Source organism: Achroia grisella, unplaced genomic scaffold, assembly GCF_030625045.1.
Source record: "Achroia grisella isolate CSIRO2021 unplaced genomic scaffold, CSIRO_AGI_Agris_v1 utg540, whole genome shotgun sequence".
Lineage (NCBI taxonomy): Eukaryota > Metazoa > Arthropoda > Insecta > Lepidoptera > Pyralidae > Achroia > Achroia grisella.
The window spans coordinates 1408721-1435428 of record NW_026712925.1 but is presented as its reverse complement, the minus strand read 5'-3'; the positions used below and the strand labels follow the sequence as shown (position 1 = coordinate 1435428).

At 32.7% G+C, this 26708-nt stretch overlaps 1 protein-coding gene across 1 annotated transcript in view; it reads left to right on the top strand.

The window, feature by feature from the left end:
- LOC131847684 (RNA helicase aquarius) overlaps positions 1-26708 on the top strand; it is a 78425-nt gene that overhangs the window by 41655 nt on the left and 10062 nt on the right. The window contains exons 8-23 of the mRNA XM_059197313.1: positions 3203-3306; positions 3691-3802; positions 5178-5391; positions 7629-7677; positions 8624-8859; positions 9569-9786; positions 10124-10293; positions 11276-11407; positions 12940-13077; positions 13968-14059; positions 15031-15229; positions 17347-17530; positions 18783-18907; positions 19810-19970; positions 23015-23282; positions 25240-25411. Coding sequence (XP_059053296.1) covers positions 3203-3306; positions 3691-3802; positions 5178-5391; positions 7629-7677; positions 8624-8859; positions 9569-9786; positions 10124-10293; positions 11276-11407; positions 12940-13077; positions 13968-14059; positions 15031-15229; positions 17347-17530; positions 18783-18907; positions 19810-19970; positions 23015-23282; positions 25240-25411 — 2574 coding nt within the window. The remainder of the gene's footprint in view (positions 1-3202; positions 3307-3690; positions 3803-5177; positions 5392-7628; positions 7678-8623; positions 8860-9568; positions 9787-10123; positions 10294-11275; positions 11408-12939; positions 13078-13967; positions 14060-15030; positions 15230-17346; positions 17531-18782; positions 18908-19809; positions 19971-23014; positions 23283-25239; positions 25412-26708) is intronic.

The following is a 26708-nucleotide window of genomic DNA, read 5'->3' as shown; positions in this document are numbered from 1 at the left end:
ATAAAAAAAAAATACTTCCGGTTGGACCGAAGACCAATTGTTCCTGCACAATTCACGCAGTGCCATCTAGTCCCAAGCTGAGCACAACTTTTGTTATGAATACTATAGACAACTGATATAAATATTTTTTTTGTAAACATAATTAGAAAGCACCAAGTGTATTACAAACGATCATACTCGTAATACAAATGTTTGTACTGTACGAGGAATCGAACCCGCGACCATCGGAAGTAAAGTGCTGTGCTAAACCTCTACACCACCGATACCGTCGTCGAGCTAGCTTTATAGGCGTCGTCAAGCTTTATAGCAAAAGTGATTAAGGTTCTTGAAATATTGCGTGCTTGTCACCTAATTTGGAATACTTTTTTAATTTTTTGTTTAAACATTTTACTGCACTAACATTAATTGATAAAATAAGTACAAAAGGTAGTCATCACTAATGCAAGCTCTTCTATATTTCAAGACAACCTTAGAAAAGACAGTACCTGTTAACAATTTTTTTTTATTCTTTTATTATTCTTTTACTTACGTTTAAATGATTTTTTAAATAATGTATAGAATATCTAATATTTAAATCATGCATGTGTTTGATGATACCTACGTATCTACTATGATGTGTCATGCATTTTAATTGTATAATTAAAATGTTATTGTAGTCGATTACCACCCAAATGGTACTAATTTATAATGATAGATCATAGTTTTGCATCCTCATCTATAAGACGGAATAGGTATATCTCAATTTATAACGGCTAAACATGGGCTGAGGCGGTTTGTATTCATATATTTGCAATGCCTTCCAGCCATGATAATTGTATTGTAATAAAACATGAATTACCATTCGATATTAAATTACGTATTATTGTGTAAGGCATTCAGTTGTTGATATTGTATATTCTTTTAGATAGAAGATAGCATTCATTCATTCATAATTTAAATGCTGCGCTCTTGTTGTTGGATCTTCCGTCAATCTTTTTAGTTGTTGATACAACACGACTCCAACTTTTTCCTTAACCTGCTTGATATAACTGTGTTATCCCCTTCCTTCCATCTAATTTTCTTATTAACATTATTAATAAGGTAGTCGTATCAATTGCCCCAACTTTTTCCTCGCCTATTCTCAATAATATATATATGATCTATCTCTTTTCTTTAACCCTTTGCAAGTGCTTCTTCATTGCTTCTTTTTTTCCAGCAAATCTTTTCTATCGAAAAATGGCATAGGCTACTTTATTATATATCTATATTTATATTCTAACAGCTTTTACGCGCCATTTAGTGAATATTTTTTTTATAAAAGATGGCCTATGTCCATCCCTCGTGATGCAATCTAACTCCATGTCAAAGTTCATTAAGATCCGGTCAGCCATTTAGTCGTGAAAGATTGATACACACGACTAATAATATTTGTACGAGTTTTTTAATGTATCACAGAATATTAACATACAGTATTTGGGTCCATCAAATTTTAAGTGTATATCTACGAGATATTTTACTTTTTTAATTTTATATTTATCGCAAATATATCGCAGTAGATAATTATTTATATTTTAAACATTGACATAGATCAGAGACATTTATTTATATAAAATAGTAAATTTGACTACGAAATCAACATGACTCGAGTCCTTTGAAGAAATAACTAATAAGGTTTCTGAACCATTTAAAATTCAGTCAAATTATAAACCGTCACTTTATTATGACTTAATATAAGATGGATTTCAATTAATCTTTCAGAAATAAATGACGCGACTTTTAATTTATGAATTATTCCTAATAATATTATCTCCTGGACAACCACAAATTTTAAATGTAACGAACTTTTCATTTAACTTGTACAATAATAATTAATACGCGATATTTATTAATACGTGTAACAATTTATGAATTCACTTTTAATTGTTACATTCACATTTGAAATTCTTGTAAACCCTACTAATTTCTTTTAAGTAAATATGATGTAGGGACAAAGTGGTTGTCCAGTGGACATATACGGTTGTCCATAGGACATACTCAGGATTCCAAAGGAGATACTAGGATTAAAATCACCTGTATTTTTACTTTATTTCTAAAAAACGTAACAATATTACAATAAAGTAATTAATAATTAACAGATCTCTAAACGTGACACCTCTTACTAATTAACTTAAAACATTAGCAGTCTCCTTAATTAACTTAATTTATCTTACTTTATCTTCTGGCAGCATACTTGAAATTAATTTTTTATTCCTATGGTAGCTTTCCCTTATTTTTCTCTTTCGCTGCGGTAATTTCTCTGGGTCTGCTTTAACTTTTTTCTATAGCGTTATTATTTTTCTTTTTCCGTCAAACACATGGTCTAAAAATTATAAAAGATTAATTTAGAATAGAGAAATATTCATTAAAAATGTGTTAAGACCAAGCGCAAACCCATTAATAATAATAAAAAAAAAGTAAGCTAAGACACTTCAAGAAGTACAAAGTTGAAATTCATCAAAATATTAATCTAATGTATATTAAACATTAAACACTTTTCTAAAAGAAATTAGGTGACCTTATTACTAAAAAATAAAAATAAAATACAAATTTTAGCGCAGTGGTTCCTAAAGTTGACTGCATCGCAACCCAGCGTTTCTGGGTCCTTTCAATATTCGCCGCGTCCCCTAATTGAGAAGTACGGTAACGGATTTGGTGTGATTGCAATCCAAGGGTATATATATGTAGAAACGTTTCAAGAATAGAAATAGCACTATGGCGTCAGGGTGTGATAATCAAACCATTGATTTATGAGAACTTCAGTAATTTTATGGATTGGTTGTACCAAAAGTGAATAGCAATAAACTATATCATCACCGAATTGTTTTAAGTAGTGGCTATAAAAAGCTAAGAGAAAATGTTACTGCTGCATATCATTACTGGTTAGCTTCTTTGAGAAGCTATATTATAAATCAGAATTTAAATTTATCTGTATATAAACTGTACCTATTTAGGACATAGGTATATGAGAGGTTGACTAAATTTAATTATTTGATTTATTATCGGTGTATGTATCACTGAGTAGCCACAAATAAGTATTGTAACTATCCAGTGACAAAAAAGTTGTTTTGGTGTCGACCATATCCGAACTCATGATCTTGGGTCTAAAACCCGGGTGGTAAACCACTACGTGACGACGCTTTCAACCTGCTTCATAAGTTTTTCTACAATTATGTTAATCTTGCAGAAAGCGGCATTCGCCAAGTTCCCTGATCTGCGTTTGTTCGCTCTAGCCAACGTCGCCAGTGTGGACACTAGGGAATCTTTACAGAAACACTTTGGAAATTTAAGGTACCTACTTCTATACCTTTATACTACCCCAGCCCCAGATAAAGTGTAGAAACACCCCTGGAATTATTACGAGGTTTATTTAATTGTAGTAAAATTTGTATTTCCCTGACTAGTTATTTGCAATTCACCTGTGTGTGTCCTGCCTGCCTGCCGCCTTTTGCCAATTCATTCCGTTAAGCAGCTTGTTTTGTACCAAGCCATTTCCATATGGCACTAACATTATCTCACTTCTATATGTACTAATTTGTGTCTGTTATTATTGTTTTTTTTATAAAAAACAATTTCTTCCTATTGGATGATGTTAGTTTAGATAAGTCCTATCTTATACTAAAGTATTCCTACCTATTCTATCATCCAAATTAATGTTTATCCGAAAATTTGCAGTGACAAGGCTCTCCGCGCTATTGCGACTTATTTAAATCTGGTACCAGCTGAAGGCAAAGAAGATGAAGCGTCTTGGCATCGCGTCGACAAGGGTTTCCTCAAAGAGTTATTAGTGAGTGAATTTATTTATTACTAGCTGTTCCCGCGACTTCGCGTGGTATTTAACTTTATTTTTATAAACTAAAAGATTTTTTGAAAATAAAAGTAGCCTAAGTTACTCCTTATTACATCGTCAAAATCGGTCCAGCCATATTAGAGATTAGCCGGAACAAATAGACCGACAGACAGACAGACAAAAATTAGAAAAAAATATATTTTATTCATATGCATGTAGTAAAAAACGGTTATTTCAGTATTACAAACAAACACTCCAATTTTATTTATATGTATAAACTATATAGTGACCCGCCGCGACGCCACCTTATTCTTATTAATAATTATATTCTCAAAAATATTTCAGATCCTGTAGGGAATCTCATAATTTTGCTTTTTATAGGTAAAATATTTTTTTAAATCGGTTAAATATATTTTGAGTTACTGACAATAAATATGTCTATTCCTTATTATTATAATAATATTAGTACATAACCGCAAATTATTATCAAAGAAATTTCGTTTCTTCGTTACAAACAAAAATTTACTTTCATTTTAGATGAATAAATTATTGACGAAACTAATAATGGCTAATTGATGTGTTTGTTTAAATAATTACTTAATGGATTAAAAAAATACAATGTATCACCATTCATTTACATACCCACGATGTGGTAGGTCCAGTAAAAATATTAGCTCAATTTAAATTCTTTACATATAGCTCGTAACATTAGATTTTATGTGTTAAAATTCCGAATAGCATACGTCATTAGAGAATAAAATATATTGACATATATGCTTCTGCTATATCTCCTTTACCTATTTCTATTGAAAAGCTTCCTTTGTAAGCTGCTTTAGAATACGGTATAGCAATTAATTTATAGGATACTAGCTGTGCCTGCGGTTTCACCCGTGTTATATTTCAGTATATAAATTTCAATGAAAAATATAGCCTGAGTTATTCTGATGCATAAGCTCTATTACTCTAAAGTTTCATCAAAATCCGTTCAGTAGTTTTTGCGTGAAAGAGTAACAAACAACTATACTCAAAAATTTTTCGCTTTTATAATATTATATATATATTTTTACGATTAAGATAGAGCGACCTTAGTTCTTAGAAATGTGATAATGTGGTGTCGTTTATGTCTATTTAAGCGACGGTTGCCCCTTACAATCAGGTAATATTTTGTATGAGATTCTAGTTATATAAAAATAGAAACCTATGTTTTTATATAACTAGAATCGAAACAGTAGAAATAATAAATAAAACACCTGTGTCTTATTTATTATTTATACTGTTTCTCTCTTCGAATTATGTACCTTACAGGTTGTCAGCTTATAACAATAAGATAGCCTCTTGTATTGCAAACTATAACTACTCAACTTTTTTTTAGATTTCCCGTCACGAACGGCGTATATCTCAATTGGAAGAATTGAATTCTATGCCACTTTATCCAACCGAAGAAGTTATTTGGGACGAAAACGTGGTTCCTACAGAGATATACAGCGGTGAAAACTGTCTCGCGCTCCCCAAACTGAATCTCCAATTTCTCACACTGCACGATTATCTGTTAAGGAATTTTAATCTTTTCCGTCTTGAAAGTACATGTAAGTGTGATTTTTCTTTTTATTATCTTTCTGGTCATATTAGTAGAGAATTATAAACTGTTTGTCTGTTTTATATGTAATATAATATGAGACATTGAATATAATACGATTAATAGTGACTTATGTGATGTTACATCTGAAATAGACGATTATTTTTAAAACAGGTCTAAATTATTAATTATTTACCTCGAGAGTTGAAACATCGGGAGAGGTAAATACCTTTATTTGTAATAAAATTATTCGTTTTAAGTCCCGGTTAATAATATAAATAATAGTATTAATTACATTCACATTACGGCTACGAATATAAAAATTTCTTTGGTTGTTAAATATTAACAAAACATTCTATCTATCTCGTGACTCTCTTAAACATGTTTGCAAAGAGGTATAAGAATTTATAAATGCTTTTATTAATAATGACGAATTTAACGCGTTATTTATACCATAACATAGTTTTATCAGAGTTTTCGTAGAATAGTTTACAATGAAAGCCAATGTTAACAAAACGCAAAGCCTCGTCACTGAACAGGATATTATTAGTAATGAAAATATTTTAATATTTCTGCCAAACCAACATATTCGTCTGAATATGAAGCCAGTAAATATTATATTTTATTTTTTATAACAAACAAAATGACACTTTGTCCCAACGTAATCTATGCCCCCTTATAAACGTGACACACTATGGTATGAACAATGAAGAAAATAACTAATTGAATTCAAAACTATACAGTTTGCTGGGACTAAAAATAGATCATCTATTTTCCACAGACAATATGTATAAAATTTTCATCAGAATTTCGGAACCAAAATTATGAAGACTGAGTTTATTAATGTTAGCTATCGTCTTCTGATCTGAAGTAAAAATACGGGTTACTGCCCTCAATTTTTTTATTATTATGTTTTCGTTACGTACTCTAGAAAATATAGAACTTAAATTATTTACGCTTTTAAAGACCTCGGTAGTCTAGTGGTTTAGAACACCGCTTTACATCCAATAGTCGCGGGGTCGCGCACGGCACAAATTTTTTGTATCTGGCTAGTTGTTTTCTGTGTATATAATGTATTTACAAAAAAGTCGCAGCTTTACATTGAGAGATTGTGACATAGAGATCACAGGAAGAGTCACAAAGTTCGTGTAGTAAATTATGAACTTTCGAATCTTTTTTATCCTGGTAATAGTCTTAGATTCTGTAAATTTTAATTTAATAAGGGTTTGATGTACAGTTTCTGACATTAGTGTGTGACGTAATTTTTGGGTGGTCCCTAACAATTATACTGGACCGAAGTACCTTCAGTTTTTTTCGTGGGTACCTCAATCACACCTACTTCAGCTGCCAAGAATCTTGCTTCTCAAGCTGTGTTTCAGCTGAAAGATAAAGACATAGAGCAGTGAAATTACATATGTAGTCATACTATCTTGATCCTCCAGAATGACATCACGTAACATGATGTTCGCGGTGTATTTTGGGTACATAGACGATTGTTATTTCTAATCATCAGGATGGTAATGGTTTTTTATGGATGATAAGGTGCACCCGCCTGCGCTAACGGTTTAGGCTGGCGGGGCACCAGTGGAGGATGATAAGATCAGTATTACAATTACATAAATAATTGAAAACGTTGTTTTGAAATATAAATTAAAGTTCTAATATCTATATAAATATTTTAAAAAATAGGGGTTGGTGAAGGTAGTAAGTTGAAAATTTAGAATAGTTATGTGTTAAATTTTTATTTTTTATGATATAGCTTTAAAAACTTCCATCGACAGGGAATTCATTCCCACACGCTGGAACCTAAGTGGTCTCGGACAGTGCGGTTTCAGAGGAGAACCCACGTACACTTAGGTTGTGGACTTCACTTCTAAATTTTCTAAAGTTGAAGAAGTTTTTAAAGCTACATCGTAAAAATTAAAAATTATGTGATATTAATGATGATGGCCCATCCTTGCAACTTAGAAGTATAAACAATAGATAATAACCTAATCTCTGACCTACTGAATACCTATAAACTTTCATCAAATTTCTGTCAAGCCGTTAGGGACGAGTATGATAACGATGACACGAGAATTGTATACATATATTAGATTTTAATAATACAATGGCACACACTGTGTCACATATGTAATAATAAAAAAAATCTGTACAACTGGAACGTTTATTCGATCTCTAATATATTGATATATTGTTATGGTTTGCCTAATAAATGTCAATCACTGTCGCGTTTTATTGTTACAGACGAAATCCGTCAAGATATTGAGGACGCTGTCTACAGACTGGCGCCATGGTGCGTAACTTCCATGAATTTATTTAATATACATACTAAAGCTCAGATAGATTTATTACAATTCAAAATATACTTGCGGTCGTAGAATACTTAAAATATGAGTACAGTAAGACCTGGCTTAACGCGGTTTCGGTTTAGCGCTCCTTTATTTCGACCCGGGGATTCGGAACATAACGAAAACAGTCGAGGAAATAGTCAGCAGCAGCTAGTCTTTCTAATAATGAGTTGCAGGAATTAACTGAGCAAGAAGAAAACAAAAATATTGATAGTAATGATTCCGAAGAAAAGTATGAATGATAGCCTCGTTTAACGCTGTTTCGTTTAGTGCTGGAACTTATTGGAACGTATCCCCCGCGTTAATCTAGGTCTTACTAACAACTTATAGATCTAGAAGTATCTAGAACTACTATTGTGTAGGAAACAATAGCATCCCTAGCATCTTATGTGATTGTGCGCAAGTAACCTGAATTTTTTTGTTATTTTATAACAGAGGAAGTATAAATTTACAAATAAAAATTTTAAATGTAAAATCAAATCCGTGGCAGTAAAAAAATGAGCACAGATCAGAATACAAATTAAGAAAAGGAACAGAGTCATTAGTGTTTAGTCCCAGATAATAAGTATAACGGTATAAGAATTTTTCATCAGCATTTCTATATTCTATCGTCTTCTAGTCTGAAGAATGACATTTGGAAGTAAAAATGCAGAGTACTGTTTTCAATTTTTTTATTATTACATATTAAAATTCGTTACGTACTTACTTAAGAAAATGTAAGTTGAAAACTTCACCTATTTATACTTATATATATATATATATATATTATGACAATAGCCCACAAGCTAGGGTTGGGCTATTGTCAGTTGCTTAGGCTAAGGTCTGTAAGCACAGAACATTCAAGTGTTTTCTATTCTTTTTCATAATTTTTGTACTAATTTGTCTTATTAGGCGAGCAGAAGATGGAAGTGTGTATTTTGGAGGGTGGGCACGTATGGCTCACCCCATCAAGAGCTTTGCAGTGGTCGAAGTCGCCAAGCCTAATATTGGTGAGAAGGCACCTTCCAGAGTAAGAGCTGATGTGACAGTCACACTGAGCGTGAAAAACGAGATAAAACATGAATGGGAGAGTTTGAGGAAACACGATGTTTGCTTCTTGGTCACAGTGAGACCTACTCAGGGCATAGGTATGTGTCTAAGTTTTTTTTATAACTTTGTATCGATTATTAATTTTAGATATGCATACATAATAATGATTTCATGTAGTTAATATATACCTTAATAGAATATAAACTACTACCTGACCTCCGCTGCGTCACATTTTCTCTGTTTTTGCAACACTTTTCATTGTAGCTCCGTTTCTATTAGTCGTAGCGTGATGTTATATCGCCTATTGACATCGTCGATAAATTAGCAATTCAAAACTAAAAGAATATACAAAATTGATTCAATCTAACATACTCACACACTTTAGCTTACCTATACCAATATTATAATAATATTGGTTTAGATAAATCAATTCAATAAACTTGAAGAGTGCCGTATTGTCACTTGCGTATGTCCCATTACCACTGCATGTGCGCATTATATATTTCTTAACAAATAATAATGTCTATCCGTCGTATATAATATTAAATGTCTATTTAACTGCATCCTTCAAGCATGGGCAATATTGCCTGCCTGCGTTGTGTGTAAAGGTTTGGGCCCAGACTTGTTCTTTAGATATTTCAAATGAAAATATTTCTTCCAAACAGATGCAGCCATTCTGATATAATATCTGCATCTATTCAACTTCAACACGCTTTGCTCGATGTTTCTAACATTGAACATTGAAAATTAATAATACTTGCCGACTGTCTGTGCTGTTTATTACTAGTATATAAATATTTATTTTAGGTACAAAGTACGACTATAGGGAAAGTATGGTACAACAAGCAGGCATTGTGTATGTCCGAGGCTGTGAAGTTGAGGGTATGTTAGACGCAGCTGGGAGGGTGATCGAAGAAGGCCCGGAGCCGAGACCAGAACTTGATGGTGATTCTAGAACATTCCGGTTGTTATTAGATCCGAACCAATATAGGTTGGATTTGGATCGCGCCAGTAAAGGAAATGAGGTAAGTGTGTTTATCAACAGTATGCTAATTCTGGCAACTAGAGTCTCAGAATTTAGAATTCAGAATTTGCCTGATTGTATGTCTCAATCTAAATAAGTTACAATTCCCTGACTTTCCCGAGCACTTTCCAAATGTTTGTCATTTCTTCGTTTTAATATTCTGTTTTTACTTACTTAGCTGAGGTAGACTTTCTACAGTTTATTATTAATATGCCTCCAATATCCACTTAAAGCAGATTTATCCTAGATTAACACAGAATATTTTTTTTACTTCAATTTCCACGTGCCAACTTGTAGACTAGACTCGTACTCTATAACTGAATTTTTTAATCATACAGGATGTTTACGAAACATTCAACATAGTTATGCGACGAAAACCAAAAGAGAATAACTTTAAAGCGGTCTTAGAGACTATCAGGGAGTTGATGAACACAGAATGCGTCGTGCCGGAGTGGCTGCACGATATAGTCCTCGGTTATGGAGACCCGGGCCAGGCTCACTATACCAGGTACGTAATCATATGTGAAAGTATCATTTGCGTGGTATTCGTTTCGCTTCACTTATATATCCATTCTCTCGACATTCACGTTTCAATTCATGCATACATCATTCAGTTAACAGAGTCGTTTCGTTACATACCAAGCCCACATTTATGTACCTATATATAGAATATTTTAGTTTGTGGACCAATTGGAAAGAAACAAACACAAAAACAAGCGAATACACATCCGCGTGAGATCTGCGTTAAAATTGATTAAACGATTTTTGAGATTAGTGTGCAAAAATACATAACACAACATTTTTATAAATGGTTTTTGCGAAAAAATATTAATATACACAAAGATTTATGTACAGAAAACATCATATTTTATTACACTCGTATGTATGATGATTTAACGACAATATATTAATATATAATTACTAGTTGGTGGTGATGTAACTACCTATTTTATCGAATCAAAGAACTAGTTTTAACTAAGTAACAATTTGCTGTTTAGTTACGGTTATTTTTCATTTATGACACCCGTTGTAGGCGTTAATGGCGTAATGCAGCTCTTTAGAATAATTAGTTAACAGTCATCGTTAACAATAACCCATGTGATGAGTAAGAATGTAGTTTGTTGCCAATTTACTTCCCCAGGGTGATAATAAAAACATATACCACAGTTTTGCAATCAAACAGCAAATGAAAACTTGAGTGGTGAAAGAGAACTAGAAAAGCGCGAGAACGAAAACAAATGAATAAAATTTCTTTCATACAAAAAAGTAATAAATATGTCAAAATATGCCAAAACATCTGTAAAGATATAATAAAAATAATCATTAAATCGCATACAGTTTTTTCTTATACTTTCATTTTTTCAATTTCTGATTATTGTAGTTTAAAAAAAATACCAATAATATTGATTATGATATTTAATTGACTTTAAATAATCAATGATGTACCTAATGCAATGTAATACATGATTCACCCACGTTTTTTTACACAGAATGCCGAATGAGATCCCGACCTTGGATTTCAATGATACGTTCTTGGACATGGAACACCTGCGGAACAGTTTCCCAGGACATGAGATCAAAGTGAAAACCGATGACCCGCGGAAGCTCGTCCGGCCTTATAAGTAAGTACCATATACATATATTTTTAGGCTTTAATGGAATTAAGTTATATTGTCTGTCTGTATATTAACTTTAATAATAATAACTTAGAAGACTAGATGACGCTGTGTAAATTATTCTAAGTTACTAACTTAGAATAATTTACACAGCGTCATCTAGTCAGTAAAACTGAACAGAGCTCATCCTTATGTACGTCTAGCACATAGGTGCCAAACATCTAACAGATGTCTACTTAAATAAATTATTTTTTGTAAATACATACATTGAAAACACCCAGATTCATACAAAAAATCATGACTACAAAATGTTTGTATCTTGCGAGGTATCGTACTTACCTCGACCATTGGAAGTTAGGCGATGTGAACCGCCAGAACATCGAGGTCGTCTGTTTGTTGTCGTTATTATTTTATTTTTTTAAATCTATACTAATACACTATAAAGCTGAAGAGTTTGTTTCTTTGTTTGAACGCGCAAAGCCCAGAAACTACTGGTTCGAATTGAAAACATATTTTTATGTTGGATAGTCTATTTGACGAGGAAGCCTTTAAGCTATACATATAAAATTATGCTACGACCAGTAGGAGCGGAGTAAATGCAATGAAAAATATTGCAAAATGTGGTGAAATGAAATGCAGACGAATTTGCGCGGGTCAAGTAGTGTGTATCTAATAAAAATAGATGACATAAAACCTCATACCACATATAAATATGTGATCAATAGGCCTTAATTTTTGTTTATTTATGTAATTGTATATGTATTTTATACGGGTATATTAGTATGTTATATATTTGCATATAATAATATGTATAATATTATTTTTCTGTATTTATCCATATTTGTTTTTCTTTATATATTAATTGTTAAATTGCACCGCCTTATTATTATCTCTGATCAACGCGACGGTTGACTGGTAGAGAATGCCATTAGGCATTAAGTCCGCCTTGTATACATTTTTGTGTGCAAAAGAATAAATAAATAAATAAATACATATATCGAAACTCACTTCCACCAGTTGGCCCGTTAGTGTCAACGGTTAGTCATTCCGATTTTATAAAAAAGAAGTATTTATACATTCTTTATTTGGTTCAAACCCAAACTGCTCCGTGCATTGTTGCTTAATACTTATTTTTTATCTGCATGCCGTTTCAGTCGGTAGATGTTTCGGTATTTTATTTTTAGAATATGTCTGCTTCTTAATTATGAGATGTTTTGTTCCTTTTATAATTCACTATTAATTATTATAAAATAAATACGTTCCGAATTTCAACTTAGATTAGGTTCTAAGATTAGTGAAATATAACTCGATTTGAAAGCGTAGTGACAAAGTTATTACGCTACTTCGGCCCCAAAAGTCAAGAGTTGAGTTCAAATTGGGGCGACAGAATAAGCTGTCATTTTATAATTAACATTTCTAACTCTAGGATGGTTCCCGTAAGGTTCCATATTTTTTTACGGATGATAATGTGTTATAAAGTCTGGAAATATTAATGAGTAGGTTAGGATATATTGGCTTGACATATAAATTTTGTTCAGGTTAACGTTTGAGAACGTTGTACGCAAGAAGCAACTCGGTGATAATGCAATGGATGAAGACGAAGAACGTAAAGTGATTGTCGTGGAACCACACGTGCAACCCAAGAGGGGGCCCTATCTGTACAACGAGCCAAAAAAGTTAGTATACATACCTACTCACATTTATCTATATGGTTATATTTATTTATGCAGCTGTCTTCGTCTGCTCTTTATAGATATAAGTTAATTTATGTCGGGTCTCGTGACAAGGTAATAAATAAACAGATACAGTTACTGCATTCTATATTATAGATACACTAGTATGGATGCCAATTATTATAACAATTATTCCAGTAATGTTATTCAAACGTACAGATATATTTTATATTTATCTACTAGTAATTTTAAATATTTATGCAGTACATGATGTTAGCCGCGACTTCGTCTTTTTTTAATAGATTATTAATAATCTATCTCCGTGTCAAACTTCGTTAAGATAAGTTGTGAAAAAGTAACAAACAGACGGATAGACAGATACAATTTAATATTTATAACATTAGTATGTATTAGAATCTAAACTAGTTTACTAAAATTAAGACTACTTTACCTATAAAATTATGGAGATTCTATTCTTATTACATAGTCTTTTACAAATGAGAGTATTCATTTAATCAGTTTTAAATTAATAATTAAATTAGTTACTCGTATTAAAAATATTTTCTAGCAACTTTATCAGTTACAAGAAGCAGTTTTTGTTAAAATAAAACATAATAGAAAATTAAGACCGTCCTTGATAAATAATAAATAACAATAATAGGTATAGAACAATATGAACATATTTTATATTTAAAAACAATTATGATATTAACAAATGTGAAAAGGATAAACTCTCGGAACTGAGTACAAATTATACTGTAAAAGTGACAGTAGGCCTAACTGAGTTCATCATTTCTGGGTATTGAAGTAAATAAAGTTCATATAATAATGTACTTTCAAAATTTTTGCTCCTAGAAAATTTTTCTGGTATTCACAAAATCCTATTTTTGCAGGAACAATATTTTGTTTACTCCGACGCAAGTGGAGGCGATCCGTTCGGGAATGCAACCGGGACTGACTTTGGTTGTCGGCCCACCGGGAACCGGTTGGTATTGTAACTTAACTTCATAAGAATTATACTCGACCCGCACCTACGTCTAACGTCGTCATTTATGGCATTAAGTCCAAGTTTCGTAAAGATTTAAGTTGCCTTGTAAAGGCTAAGGACAATAGTGTCTTTGTTGTTTTACGTTTTATTATGCCGTACAAAAGATACTTCTATTGTACGGCATAATAAAACCTTTTATATTTTATTTTATTAAAGCAATTGTAGTAGGTAACTCTAATTTATTATTAAATAAAATATGGCCTTCGGTACTCACGACAAATGCTGCTATCTATAAGTGAAAACATTTTAAAAATCTGTAATACGTATTCGAAATATCTCAAGATAAAAAAATATATGTTGTATAAATAATATATATTACAATGTATAAATAAGTCCAAGGTCGTCGACATCATTTTGACCTGTTTTTTTTTTTAATAATCCGCTTAGCTTTATATATTTGGGTGTACTATGCAGCATAATGCATACATAACATACTCTCCAGCAAAGATACTTTAATGACTTCTCTATTCAATTGTCTTTTATTAGTTTAGTATTTAGACAGTTGTGTAAAGTCTGGCTGATTATGTAAATATGTAGATGATATTATTGACATTAAATATGGGATGAAGATTGTTAGTAACGGGCCACTATTGTTAGATCGACCTCTACCACGGAAAACATTTCACGGAAACCATAATTACTAATTCATGGTAAATTTGTAAGGGTGGGCTAACAGATCTGACTATATGCTCTTAGTTGTTAGACAGATTGAAAGAAATGGAATAAGAATATTTTGAATTTTTTTTTAAAACCTTTCCAGCCAATATTATCAACATTAGTGTCATTGATATCATCCACCACTAGTGCCCCGCCAGCACACTTATAGCGAGGGTGGGTACATAAAAAAGCATATCCATAAAAAAAGCATTTGCGTTTAGATTTTAACAATTTTCATTTATTTTAACTAGGTAAAACTGACGTGGCTGTCCAAATAATATCGAACCTCTACCACAACTTCCCGTGGCAACGCACTCTCGTGGTCACCCACAGTAACCAGGCGCTTAACCAACTTTTCGAAAAAGTAGCCGAACTTGATGTAGATGAACGACATTTGCTGCGTCTCGGCCATGGAGAAGAAGCGCTGCAGACGGAGAAAGATTTCTCTAGGTAAGTATATCTATTTACTTCACTAAGAATAAACTTACACATCAATATATGTTTTAAATTATTAAAAGCATTATAAAAACTAGTTCACTATTTGCGAAGATATCTCTTAAAATAAAAATAATTGAAGGAAGGAACATTCTTCTTTCTGAAGTCGCTTTAGAAACTCATATGTTATCACATAATAATTTGATAGGGTTGCCTACAACCCGAGATAACTGTCATGCAGTACTTGCATAACATTATCTTATTTATGAAATTTATATGCATATTCAGTAGGTCTGCGAATCGGCCACTATCTATTTTTCTTTCCCCTAAATAATAAGGGTTATTCAGCCCTAAATATTGTTTTTATTTTCTTAACAATTTTTTTATTTTATTTGCATATGAATACATACAACCCTAAATTTTCACCCTTCTACCTTCAACCCCTATTTTTATAGCGACTTTTATTTATAAGGAAAATTAACGTATGCGAAGTCAGCTTATAATATATATGATCCTTTAAATGTCTTCATGTATGTATATTCATATTGCCCTATGTAAAGGTTGTTTAGTTTCAATGCAAATACGTCCGCGTATACTATGGCATGACATCACTACTATACCTAAAGCATCGTCTTTTTTGTGGATTATAATGGAACCTGTCTACGTTTACGGTGTAGTTGTCGGTGACTATTGGACATGAGAGAATGCCAAATAGGCTTATCGTGAATTCGTGACAATTTTGTTTATATGAAATTTGAATGGCAAAAGAGCTGATGGCGCATGACGTGCATCATAGAATACAGAATTATGACGTCCATTGTACCTCCCGTGCATTGCAATTCCTGTGTACAAAGTTGTTGAAAGATAAAAGATAAAGATAAAATTTATTATTATTTTTATTTTTATCGTTTAAATACCCTCTAATTCTTCGACAAAGTAGTTTAAAGCTCAATATATGTATGATAAACACTAGAACTCTGAGGACAATAGAAATCTCACAAACTTCCGTGTGTAATATATTCTTAACGGGATCTTAACACAGAAAATTCTATTGTAAATAAAGATCTTCTCTGGTAAATAAACCTCTGTCTGTATGTTTAGACAAGGTTGTACTAACCGTAGTCGCGAGCTGACTGAATAACCTTTAACAATATAGTTTACTAGCTTTTACCCGCGGCTTCGCTCGCATTGAATAATAACTATTTGATTTTTTTTTAATAAAAAGTATCCTATGTTCATTCTCCTCATCTCCAAGAACATGTGTTTAAAATTTTATGATGATTGGTTCACTATATTTTATGTGAATGCGTAATAAACATTCCTACTTTCACATTTATAATATTATGATATATTAGCTGTACCCGCGACTTCGTTCGCGTGGAATTATACTTTATGTTCCTAAAATAAAATAATGTTTCTAAAATAAAACTAGCCTAAGTTACTACTTATTACATTAGCTACCTGCCAAAAATAGTCCCGTTAAAATCGGCCCAGCCATTTCAGAGATTAGCCGGAACAAACAGATAGGCAACAATTTAAAAAAATGTTATTTTGGTGTATGTTGTAAAAACGGTTATTTCAATATTACAAACAGACACTCCAATTTTATTTATATGTATATATATAGATGTATATATTAAGGATATTGTTAACTGGGCTTTAAGTTGTTATAGCTCCATATTCCATAACATTTAATTTAACGTCTATACCATACTCGACATGGTACATTAGCTAGTTAGCAATTTTATTGGGTTATTAGTTTTATTATAATGGGGTTATTAGGTTATAGTTCAGATGGGTTGTCAAAGGCATTGTCAGTTATTGTGCAATGTGTATTTGTTATGGATGATAATAGAATGGTGTATCCGCTTGCGCTAACGAGATGATGATAAGATGATAATCCTCTACTGGTGCCTCGCCAGTGTAAACCGCATGAGGTCAGGTCAGTTAGCCCATCATAACGTCGTTGTCAAGGAATTGATTACGATAGTTTCCAGGGTGTTCCGAGTGGAGGTTAATCCGACATGGTACATTGCTAATAATAGGGTCAACAGTCTACATTACTAACAATCCCCTTCCACCCTATCCGATGTGTATTAAATGGTGTATTAATAATTGAAATCACCTTTTAGGTACGGTCGAGTGAACTATGTTCTCGCGAAGAGACTCGAACTGCTGGATATGGTAGGACGGCTGCAACGGACGTTGGAAGCAGGCGGCGACGCTGGCGCCACATGTGAACTAGCACATCACTTCCATGTGTACCATGTACGGCCCAGGTGGTCAGCGTTCCTGGAGAAATGTGCACAAGAACAGGTAATGATAATAATTACAATAATAACCCTGGATAATTCACACAGCGCCTTCTAGTCCCAAGCTCAGCTTGTGTTATGGGTACTAGACAAGTGATAGAAATTTAGAAATACTTAAATACATTTTTTTTATACTACAACTAACTAGTACAATACAATACAAAGTTATTTATACAAATATCTACCTGTTCGTTTCTAAACTTTCCTGATTAATCAGCTAAACAAATCTTAATTAAATCTAACATGAGTATAGATTTTAACGACGTGGTTTTTGGCAGACATAGACTATTTTTAATCTAAAATGCAGACGAGGTTACTCAGATATAAATCTATTATAGTATAAGATTTCAGTTGGAAAACAATAAAAATTTTATATTCATTATGCAGCCCGTACAGCAAAGTAATAGCAAGCCACATACACACACAAACATGATTTTATAGTTGATACTCATGTCAAAATTATAAAACACTGATGTTTTTGTAACAGGCTAATCAAAACTATCTTTATATTCTAAATTTCTGCAAGTATGTACTTCTGTTCTTGTACACATTTGTTTTTACTTTACTTCTTAACAATCCTTCATATAAATCTCCGTCTTCCCTGTATTTTTCTTATATTGTTATCTTATAGTAAATATTATATATTATAAAAGTAAAAGTACTAACTAATCCCGTGGAAATTCGTCACAGAATATATACCGTTTAAAGTATGTTTCATTGCTGCTCCACTCCTATTGGTCGTAGATTAGGGTTGCCTATCCCAAATTAAATAAAATTTATGTATCAATAGTTGGAACAATCTATGACAATTCAGTTTAAAAAAATAATTGAAATGCAATAGTTAAATTAATATATAGTGTAAATAGGTGACATATAATTCAAGTAATTAAAATTTAAAAACCCAGTACGCTGGACACTGGAAAATCTATGACATCTCCTGGGAAAACAAGATGGTTGGCGACATCGTAGCATGATGTTAAATAACTTTATAGCCTTTCTCTATAAATATCCAAGGTAATATTAGCACTATTATAGATTAATAAAAAAAGTATTTTTATAGTTAGTATTTAATTTCATGTATAATTTCATACGTTTATAAAACTCGTAAACATATGTATTTTATTAGTAGATATATATATTAAATTAGTTGAACAACAAACAATTAGGCATACGTCCAAACGTTTCTGCAAATATACATTCAGGCACGTTTCTGAACACAAGATATCCAAATTACTTATTATATTGATTTGTTTCAGACAAAATCCTCAGACACCATAAGCAAAGAGTTTCCTTTCCACGAGTTCTTTGACGATGCACCGAAACCGTTGTTTGCGGGAAAATCGTACACCGATGATATGGAAATAGCCAAGAGCTGTTACAGGTAAATAAAATAATAATAAAAAGGATGAAAATAATAATATAATTATAATTATTATAAATATATCTTACAGGCAGTGTTCGTGACTTCGTCCGCTTGATATAGTGATCTTGAGCATATAAAGAAAAAAGTTTCATCCATCTAGCTTCAAAAATGACAAATTTCCATATAAACTTACATCGCCTGTTTTATTTTTTAAATCAACTGTTACCAACCTTATAATTTTCATCCTATATCTAGCTATAAAAATAACGATACTGCCATACATCCTTTCAACCCCAAACAACCCTTTTTTCCGCATTAAAAATGTTCTTTCTTAAGGTCTTTTTCTACTTTCGCATTTATAATATTAGCAAGTATTGGGAAGTATGGACTGTCCTTGGATTGGTTAATTCTTGTTGATTATGACATCACCAAGAATTAACCAATCCAAATACAAGAGCGCTCGGGCAAGATATTGCGGTTGGTCTTTTAAATAAATGTTATTTCAAGTATACAAATATAACTAGGATTAGGCATACGATAATCTTCATAGAAACTGCTTACGCACTCAATCCTTGTGCACTCAGATTATCTGTGCTCTGAAATTTAAGTTCCATATATGTCCTTTGTACTATTGATTTAATAATAAAAATTGGTCAAGATTGTCTTGTTAATGCGTTGGGTATTTAAAGTTTGTCAAGTGAGCTGTCCACATCTAATTTACTATAATGGAAGAAGAAAATTATTTAGTTACTATTATATTAGTAAAATAAATATATAACACATTCCTTGATATCATTTACATCTAATATGAAATTAAAACACAACAAATAGCAAATAAGCATGTAAAATACGCTTATATTCGCTTACAAAGGAAAGAAAATAATTTTCTTTCAAAAAATTAATATGAATATTTTTTTCAGATATATCGACCACATATTTGAAGAACTGGAAGAGTTCCGAGCATTCGAATTGCTACGATCTGGATTGGATCGATCTAAATATTTATTAGTAAAAGAAGCTAAAATTATTGCTATGACTTGCACGCACGCTGCATTGAAACGATCTGAACTCGTACAAATGGGTTAGTGTCTTATTTATATCTAAAACTTCATTAGAGAAGAGAGAAGAAAAAAAAGAAGAGATATTTTATTAATAAATAGCCGACTCCGACAAAACATATTCCTTATCCCAGTTCGCATTTATTTGGGGTCGGTGAAATGTGTTGTGTTTAAGTTTTTATGTCAAAAACAACAGTTATGCGGTCAGGTCAGCAGACCGTGTAACCGTTGTTGTGACGTATACGGCCTAGGTGGTCTGGGGTTTAGCTCACCGCTTTACTTCCGATGGCCGCGAGTTCGATTCCTCGCACGGTACTCAGTCATGGTGACATACATGTTATGTATGTGTTAGTTGCTTACCTGGGGTCTAGATGGTTATATGTAATTTATCCAGGTGTATTATTATTATTATACTTTGTAAAAAGTCCTCTACGTGAATATCTCTGTCTACCTATTACATCCGCTATATATGTCATACTATATAAATTTACCATGATTCAACATTTCACCGTCAATGGTGACTATTTTTAGTAGTTAACGACTAAAACGTAATACTTTCCTACATTTCAGTTGTCTAATTTGAAATTTTAACAAAATTTTCATCGTGTGAAGCATTTTGCTCACAATTTGAAAACACTACGCAGATATCTGTAAATTTGTAACCAAATAACTATGACGTCCGTTTAGACAAAAACATGTTAGTACATAGATACATATTTACATATTATGTCTTGTCTGTACAGAAGTTCAAAAACCTAAGTAAAATGGTAAATTGTTGTCAACATTATTGATACTGATAGGTATTTACATTATTTTACATTTAGATAAATGACTCCCTAATTTCCTTGGTCACAGCACGCGAACGGCTGGCTCGATTTCGCAGATTATTTTTTATTATACCAATGCAAATTCATAATTAAGACGAGACGTCTGTGTATGTATGCTATATAAAACACTATAGTAGACAGCATATGTCCAGCCTCGACAGCCGGTTAGCCATGAAAATGTAACAAACAGACAGATACATTTTCATATTTGTAATAATGACTGTGGGTAACAGTCATTATAGTAGCAGCTTTGTCCGCACAAACTTTTATCCTCTATTCCACCTCTTCTAAATGATTTTTATGATTGAACAACAGGATAACATACATATATCCGTCCCCAGAGCGCAACCTATTTTTATTTCAAATTGTATACGTGAAAGAGACACAACCGAAATAATAAACACACACACTTCCGCAATTATAATATCAGCATGGATTAGTACAGACAGACACGACTACTTTCCGAGATGGGAAAGGGTATTGTTAGTAATGTGGACTAATATAAGCCCATTGCTAACATTGTACAATATCAGGTTGACCTCTGCGCGGTTTCTCCTGGAAACCATCGTGGTAAATTCCCATTTGCCACAATGGGCTAACTGATCTGACTTAATAATAAAAAAACAATCCGAGATAAGAATAGGATGAACTTAACCTTCGACGTGCCCGTATTTCTATGAGATTATATGAATCACCGTAGTACGGTATGAGCGTTGTGTATTGTATTTACTATTTTTAGAAAAATAAACGCAAAATATTTCTATAAATAGGAAATTGTATATGTACCTACCTTCTATTTTTACATTATATGTAAACATAGTAGGTACGCGCTACATATTTCTTTTACACTATTGTTTACAATACGATACGTAATGTCCATTTACTTTTTATTGCTATAAAATGCTCCTCAACGATATGAAATACTAGGTATATCGGGCAGCTCTGCTCGCGTGAACCAACATTGTTACTCACTGGTAAAATATTTCTCTATATATAAAATAATTTCCAAAATATAATCTGTATTTTTAAATTTATTATATATACTCGTACAAACAAAAAAATAAATGGTTTTGTTATTATATTACTTTAGATAGATGGCGAAACATCTTATTCTACGCGATTGTGATATCGTGTTTGTCTTGATAATATAATTATAAGCTCTATAATAAGAATATTTCAACGTGATATATGCTACTAATATGAATATATACAAGAAAAGATAAACACAATAAAGTTGTTTAAACCGGCTCGTAATTTCATAAAATGCTCCATTTAATTTTAAGACATGTCTGCACCGATCATGAGTAACAAAACAAAAACATTTTTTTTAATCTCACGACAATTTTTTAATATGTATTATGATATAATATAATAATAACTTTGGATATTTTACACAGACTTATCTAGTCCCAAGCTAAGAAGAGCTTGCGTTATGGGTACTAGACAACAGATATAAATATTTAGATGCATTTAATCATATGATACATCGTAAGTAAAGCGGCATCGGAAAAAAAACTAGACCACCGAGGTCGTGTGATTAAATAGTCTTAAGAAACTGCATATGTATATATATATATATATATAAAAGAAAAATAAAATGTTGACGGCACGGTTTATCACTCCGACCTACTCGTACTTCCAATGCTCACGGGTTTGAATCCTCAGACGATATAATAAACATTATATTCATGGGTATGATTGGTCTGTGCATTTTCTATTTATATTATAGATATGTAGAGAAAATATATTTTAATATTTCTATTAGTTGTATTGTGTAGTGCGCAATGAACCGATGGCGTTGTGTTTATTATCCTGGATTATTATTATTATTTTAATTTTTGTAATATCTTTTATGTAACTTAACAATAATATTACTTAATAATCCAACTTAATGACGGCCCTTATTGTGACGTCACCTATATTTATGAACCGCAACAAGGACATCAAGGCATCGTCTATGGTTCTTAGTACAATTCATTAGTTGCCATTCCTGAGCATTATGGAGTCATTCCGTTCTATTCTGTAACCCGAACAGTCTTTAAAATCTATACACAGTATACCTACGCAACAAACTGATTAACGGGAGAAGAGATATCGACGCAGACAACTTCCAATGATTGTTAGAAAAGCGAGGTTATCATAATATTCAATAAATAAAAATGCATAGATATGACTGTACACCTATCTGCTTTATCAAGTAACATTATTTCAGAAATATTTTTTTATTTATTACTTATTAGGTTTCAAATATGACAACATATTAATGGAAGAATCAGCGCAAATCCTAGAAATCGAGACGTTCATTCCGCTACTATTGCAAAATCCACAAGATGGCCGTTCGAGGCTCAAGCGATGGATAATGATCGGCGACCACCACCAACTGCCGCCAGTCGTGAAGAACATGGCATTTCAAAAATATTGCAACATGGAACAGAGTCTGTTTACCAGAATGGTCCGCTTGGGTGTGCCTTACGTGGAGTTGGACGCCCAGGGGCGTGCGAGACCGAGGTATTTATATTTTTACCGTTTTATTTTTAGCCATTACCTGCGCCGTTGTCTCTTTTTAGGTGAATGGTGGTCTATTTATATTCTCGTGATACCATTTATTATCACATCAAATTTCATTGAGACCGTTCAGCTGTTTAGTCGCAAAACGATTAGAAATATATATTTATATTTCCTGTTAATTATGACATCGTTTGCTTTTTTATCAGATAAAAGATATCATATGATCGTCCTCCTGATTAAATTTCATAAACATCAGGTGTTTATCTATAAAAAGGTTGAGGTGCATAACATGCACCTAGCATATTATGCAATAATACTTGTAGCCACCATATTGTTATTGGCCGTCGGTTTCTTTTCCAAAAATAAATTTATATTCATAACAGTTTTTAATCAAATTTTGTCAAAATACATGGTTAATTATTTTGCTCATGAGGAGGTGGATTTTTTTAATAACTCTAATGTATATTAATAACGGACCTGGCCTACTTTTTTTTATTATTAAATAGTCAGTGCCAGTCCCATTCTACCCTAAAACTAATTACTACATTACCTCACCAATGAGCAAATTGCCTTACCTGCACTATGTGAAGTATCTGGCCGACGTTGTTTTGCCATAAAAATAATATTTATATTAAAAAAATATGGGTTGAAGGGTAAAAATATTAGATTCAGAAATGCGAAAGTATTTCTGTCTGACTGCTTCTTTGCGTTGCCTATTCACGTCTAAACAAATCTCGATGAAATATGACATAATCGTAAGACCATTACGAGGATGGACATAGATTTTTCGTCTAATTTTTTATGAAAAAAAAACAGACTAAATCACAGGTAGCTAATATTTGCTGAAATAATAAAACAAATGCAAATGTTTGGATTTAATCTGCGCAATCAAATTATGTTACCGGCAATTTTATGTTTGGTTAAGAACAAGTGTTTACATTATTTTCACTCGAAATTTTCCGCAATATACATATGTTTATGTTTTTCATGCAGTTATAATATGGATACATATGAATATGCGACACATTATTGCTTGATTAAAATTGACGTCGAAAAGTGGTTGGATTTTTTTTTAAACAACGGGATACTTTAAATGACTTGATGGATGTTAATTAATCTGATGCTCTAAGTTCATCTTATAAGAGTGTTGTTGCGTTTTTTTGATGAATTAATATGGAATCGTGAATTAGTGGTGACTGTCTTGTGGCGATTTCACCAGAATTTAACATCGGTTTTTTATTATCGCATGGAAATAATAATAATGATATACATTTATTTAGCACATATTATTGACAGTAGCATGTAGGTATGTGTACACACACGTAACTACATATACATACACATAGCCATACCAACATAAACAATTAAACAATTAAAAACCAATATACTACTAAAGAATGTTCACTAAAAAGGATTCTGCTCAGCATATTACTGCAGCCGAAGCTACAGAGCTGATTTACAGCGAAGGTCTCCTGAGTCTGAGGAAGAATAAACCTGACATGGTACATTAATGGTATCTATACATTATTGTATAGTCAATAAAGCCCATTACGAACAGTCCCTTCCACCCAGTTCTATTGGGATACATGAATAATTCTACAGCTTCTTTGATCTAACGGTGTTCCAATTCGCGGTCGCGGATTCGTTTCCTCGGATGGTACAAACATTTGTATTCAAGAGTAATTGTATCAGTCTGGGTGTTTTCTATGTAGATAACCCCGGGAAAGTCAACCTAATATGGTAATATCAGGAATATAGAATAGTGTAGTAGTCAATATTCCACATTACTAACAATCCCCTCCTCCATTCTATGTATGTATTTTAAAAAAAATCTAACAATAAGCACTGATATCAGTTGTCCAGTACCCATAACACTAGCTCTGCCTACCTCGGGAATAGATGACGTTGTGTGAATTATCTCTAAAGAAAATAATACATTTCTATTATGTCATGATAGCATTTGCAACTTGTACCGGTGGCGATATCGCGCCCTGGGTGACCTGGGTCATGTGTGTCGCCTGCCCGAGTACCGCGCCGCCAACGCCGGCCTTCGGTACGACTTCCAACTGATCAACGTGGACGACTTCAACGGCGCTGGCGAGACCGAGCCCAGTCCCTACTTCTACCAGGCAAGTATACAACGATTGGACTATAAATTAAGTAAAACTTTAAGGGGGTGTAAGTAGATGTATTCTACTTACTACCCTTTAGGGTTTATGTAAATGACCTACTTCGTCCAGAACCTAGGAGTTTCAATAATACCGTTAAGAGACAGAATAGATGTGTGTTTTTAACGTTCTGGTCTTTTATAAGTACAATTTTACACGTGTCATGCCTACACGCGCCGCTGCAGGTAACGACGACTTGAAAGTCAGCTGCGTTGTTATTGAGTTACACGTGCAATAAGAGTTCTGCAAAGGACAGTTGCAAAGACTAAGGGTGGTAAATATCTTGGTAAATAGTAATTTACCACGATGGTTCCCTGGAGATACCACGTGGAGGACTTCTTAACGTGGTGCTAGCAATGGCTAGTAATGGAATTATTAGTCCACATTACTGACAATTCTCTTCCCCCCTAATGATATCAATTACCTTTGGCTACTTTTTCCATCACACCGCCCGCCATCGTCAGGGATTTCATTCCCATACACTGGAACCTAAATGTTCTCGGACAATGCGGTTTCAAAGAAGCTTCCTCCCTTAAATTGTGGAATGAACTACCTGACGAGGTTTTCTCGAGGTGTTTCTCTTTTTTGGTCGGCAACGAGCACGTAGCAGTATCAGAGATAGAATAGAGTAGTATAAAAAAAACTAGTGCGAACAGCATCCGGGTGCTATTTTTTTAGTAATTAGAATGACAAACAAGATGATAATATATAATATAATGAAAACGGTACGTGATAACCGTCAGCTATACCTATACGTTAACAGCACTATGACATCACGTTATCATATGATTCCAGGAATACCACTCAATCGTTGCATCAACTAATCTCACTGCCGTACCTCAGGTACATCTGGAGTTATCTATACATCTATACATATAAATAAAATTGGAGTGTCTGTTTGTAATATTGAAATAACCGTTTTTTACTGTATACATATGAATATAAATACGGAACATACACCAATGTTAGGGGCCTGTCGCTACTTCTCACACCAACGAATCAATATCACAAAGGCTACCTGTCGCGCGGACTCACATCGCGCGAGTGGACTGTAGTTGATGGTTGTCTCGTCGACTTTATTTAAAAATTGATTTCCAATTCTTATATCATACTTTTGATTAATAGGTATATTTTATAAATATACCAATCCATTCTTCTTATCTTTTCTTATCTTAATTCAAAATATTTTGTTACATTTTTACTGCTTTCCTTTTTTACCTTCAAGTAATTAGGTATTATAAATTAGGTACATTTGTGT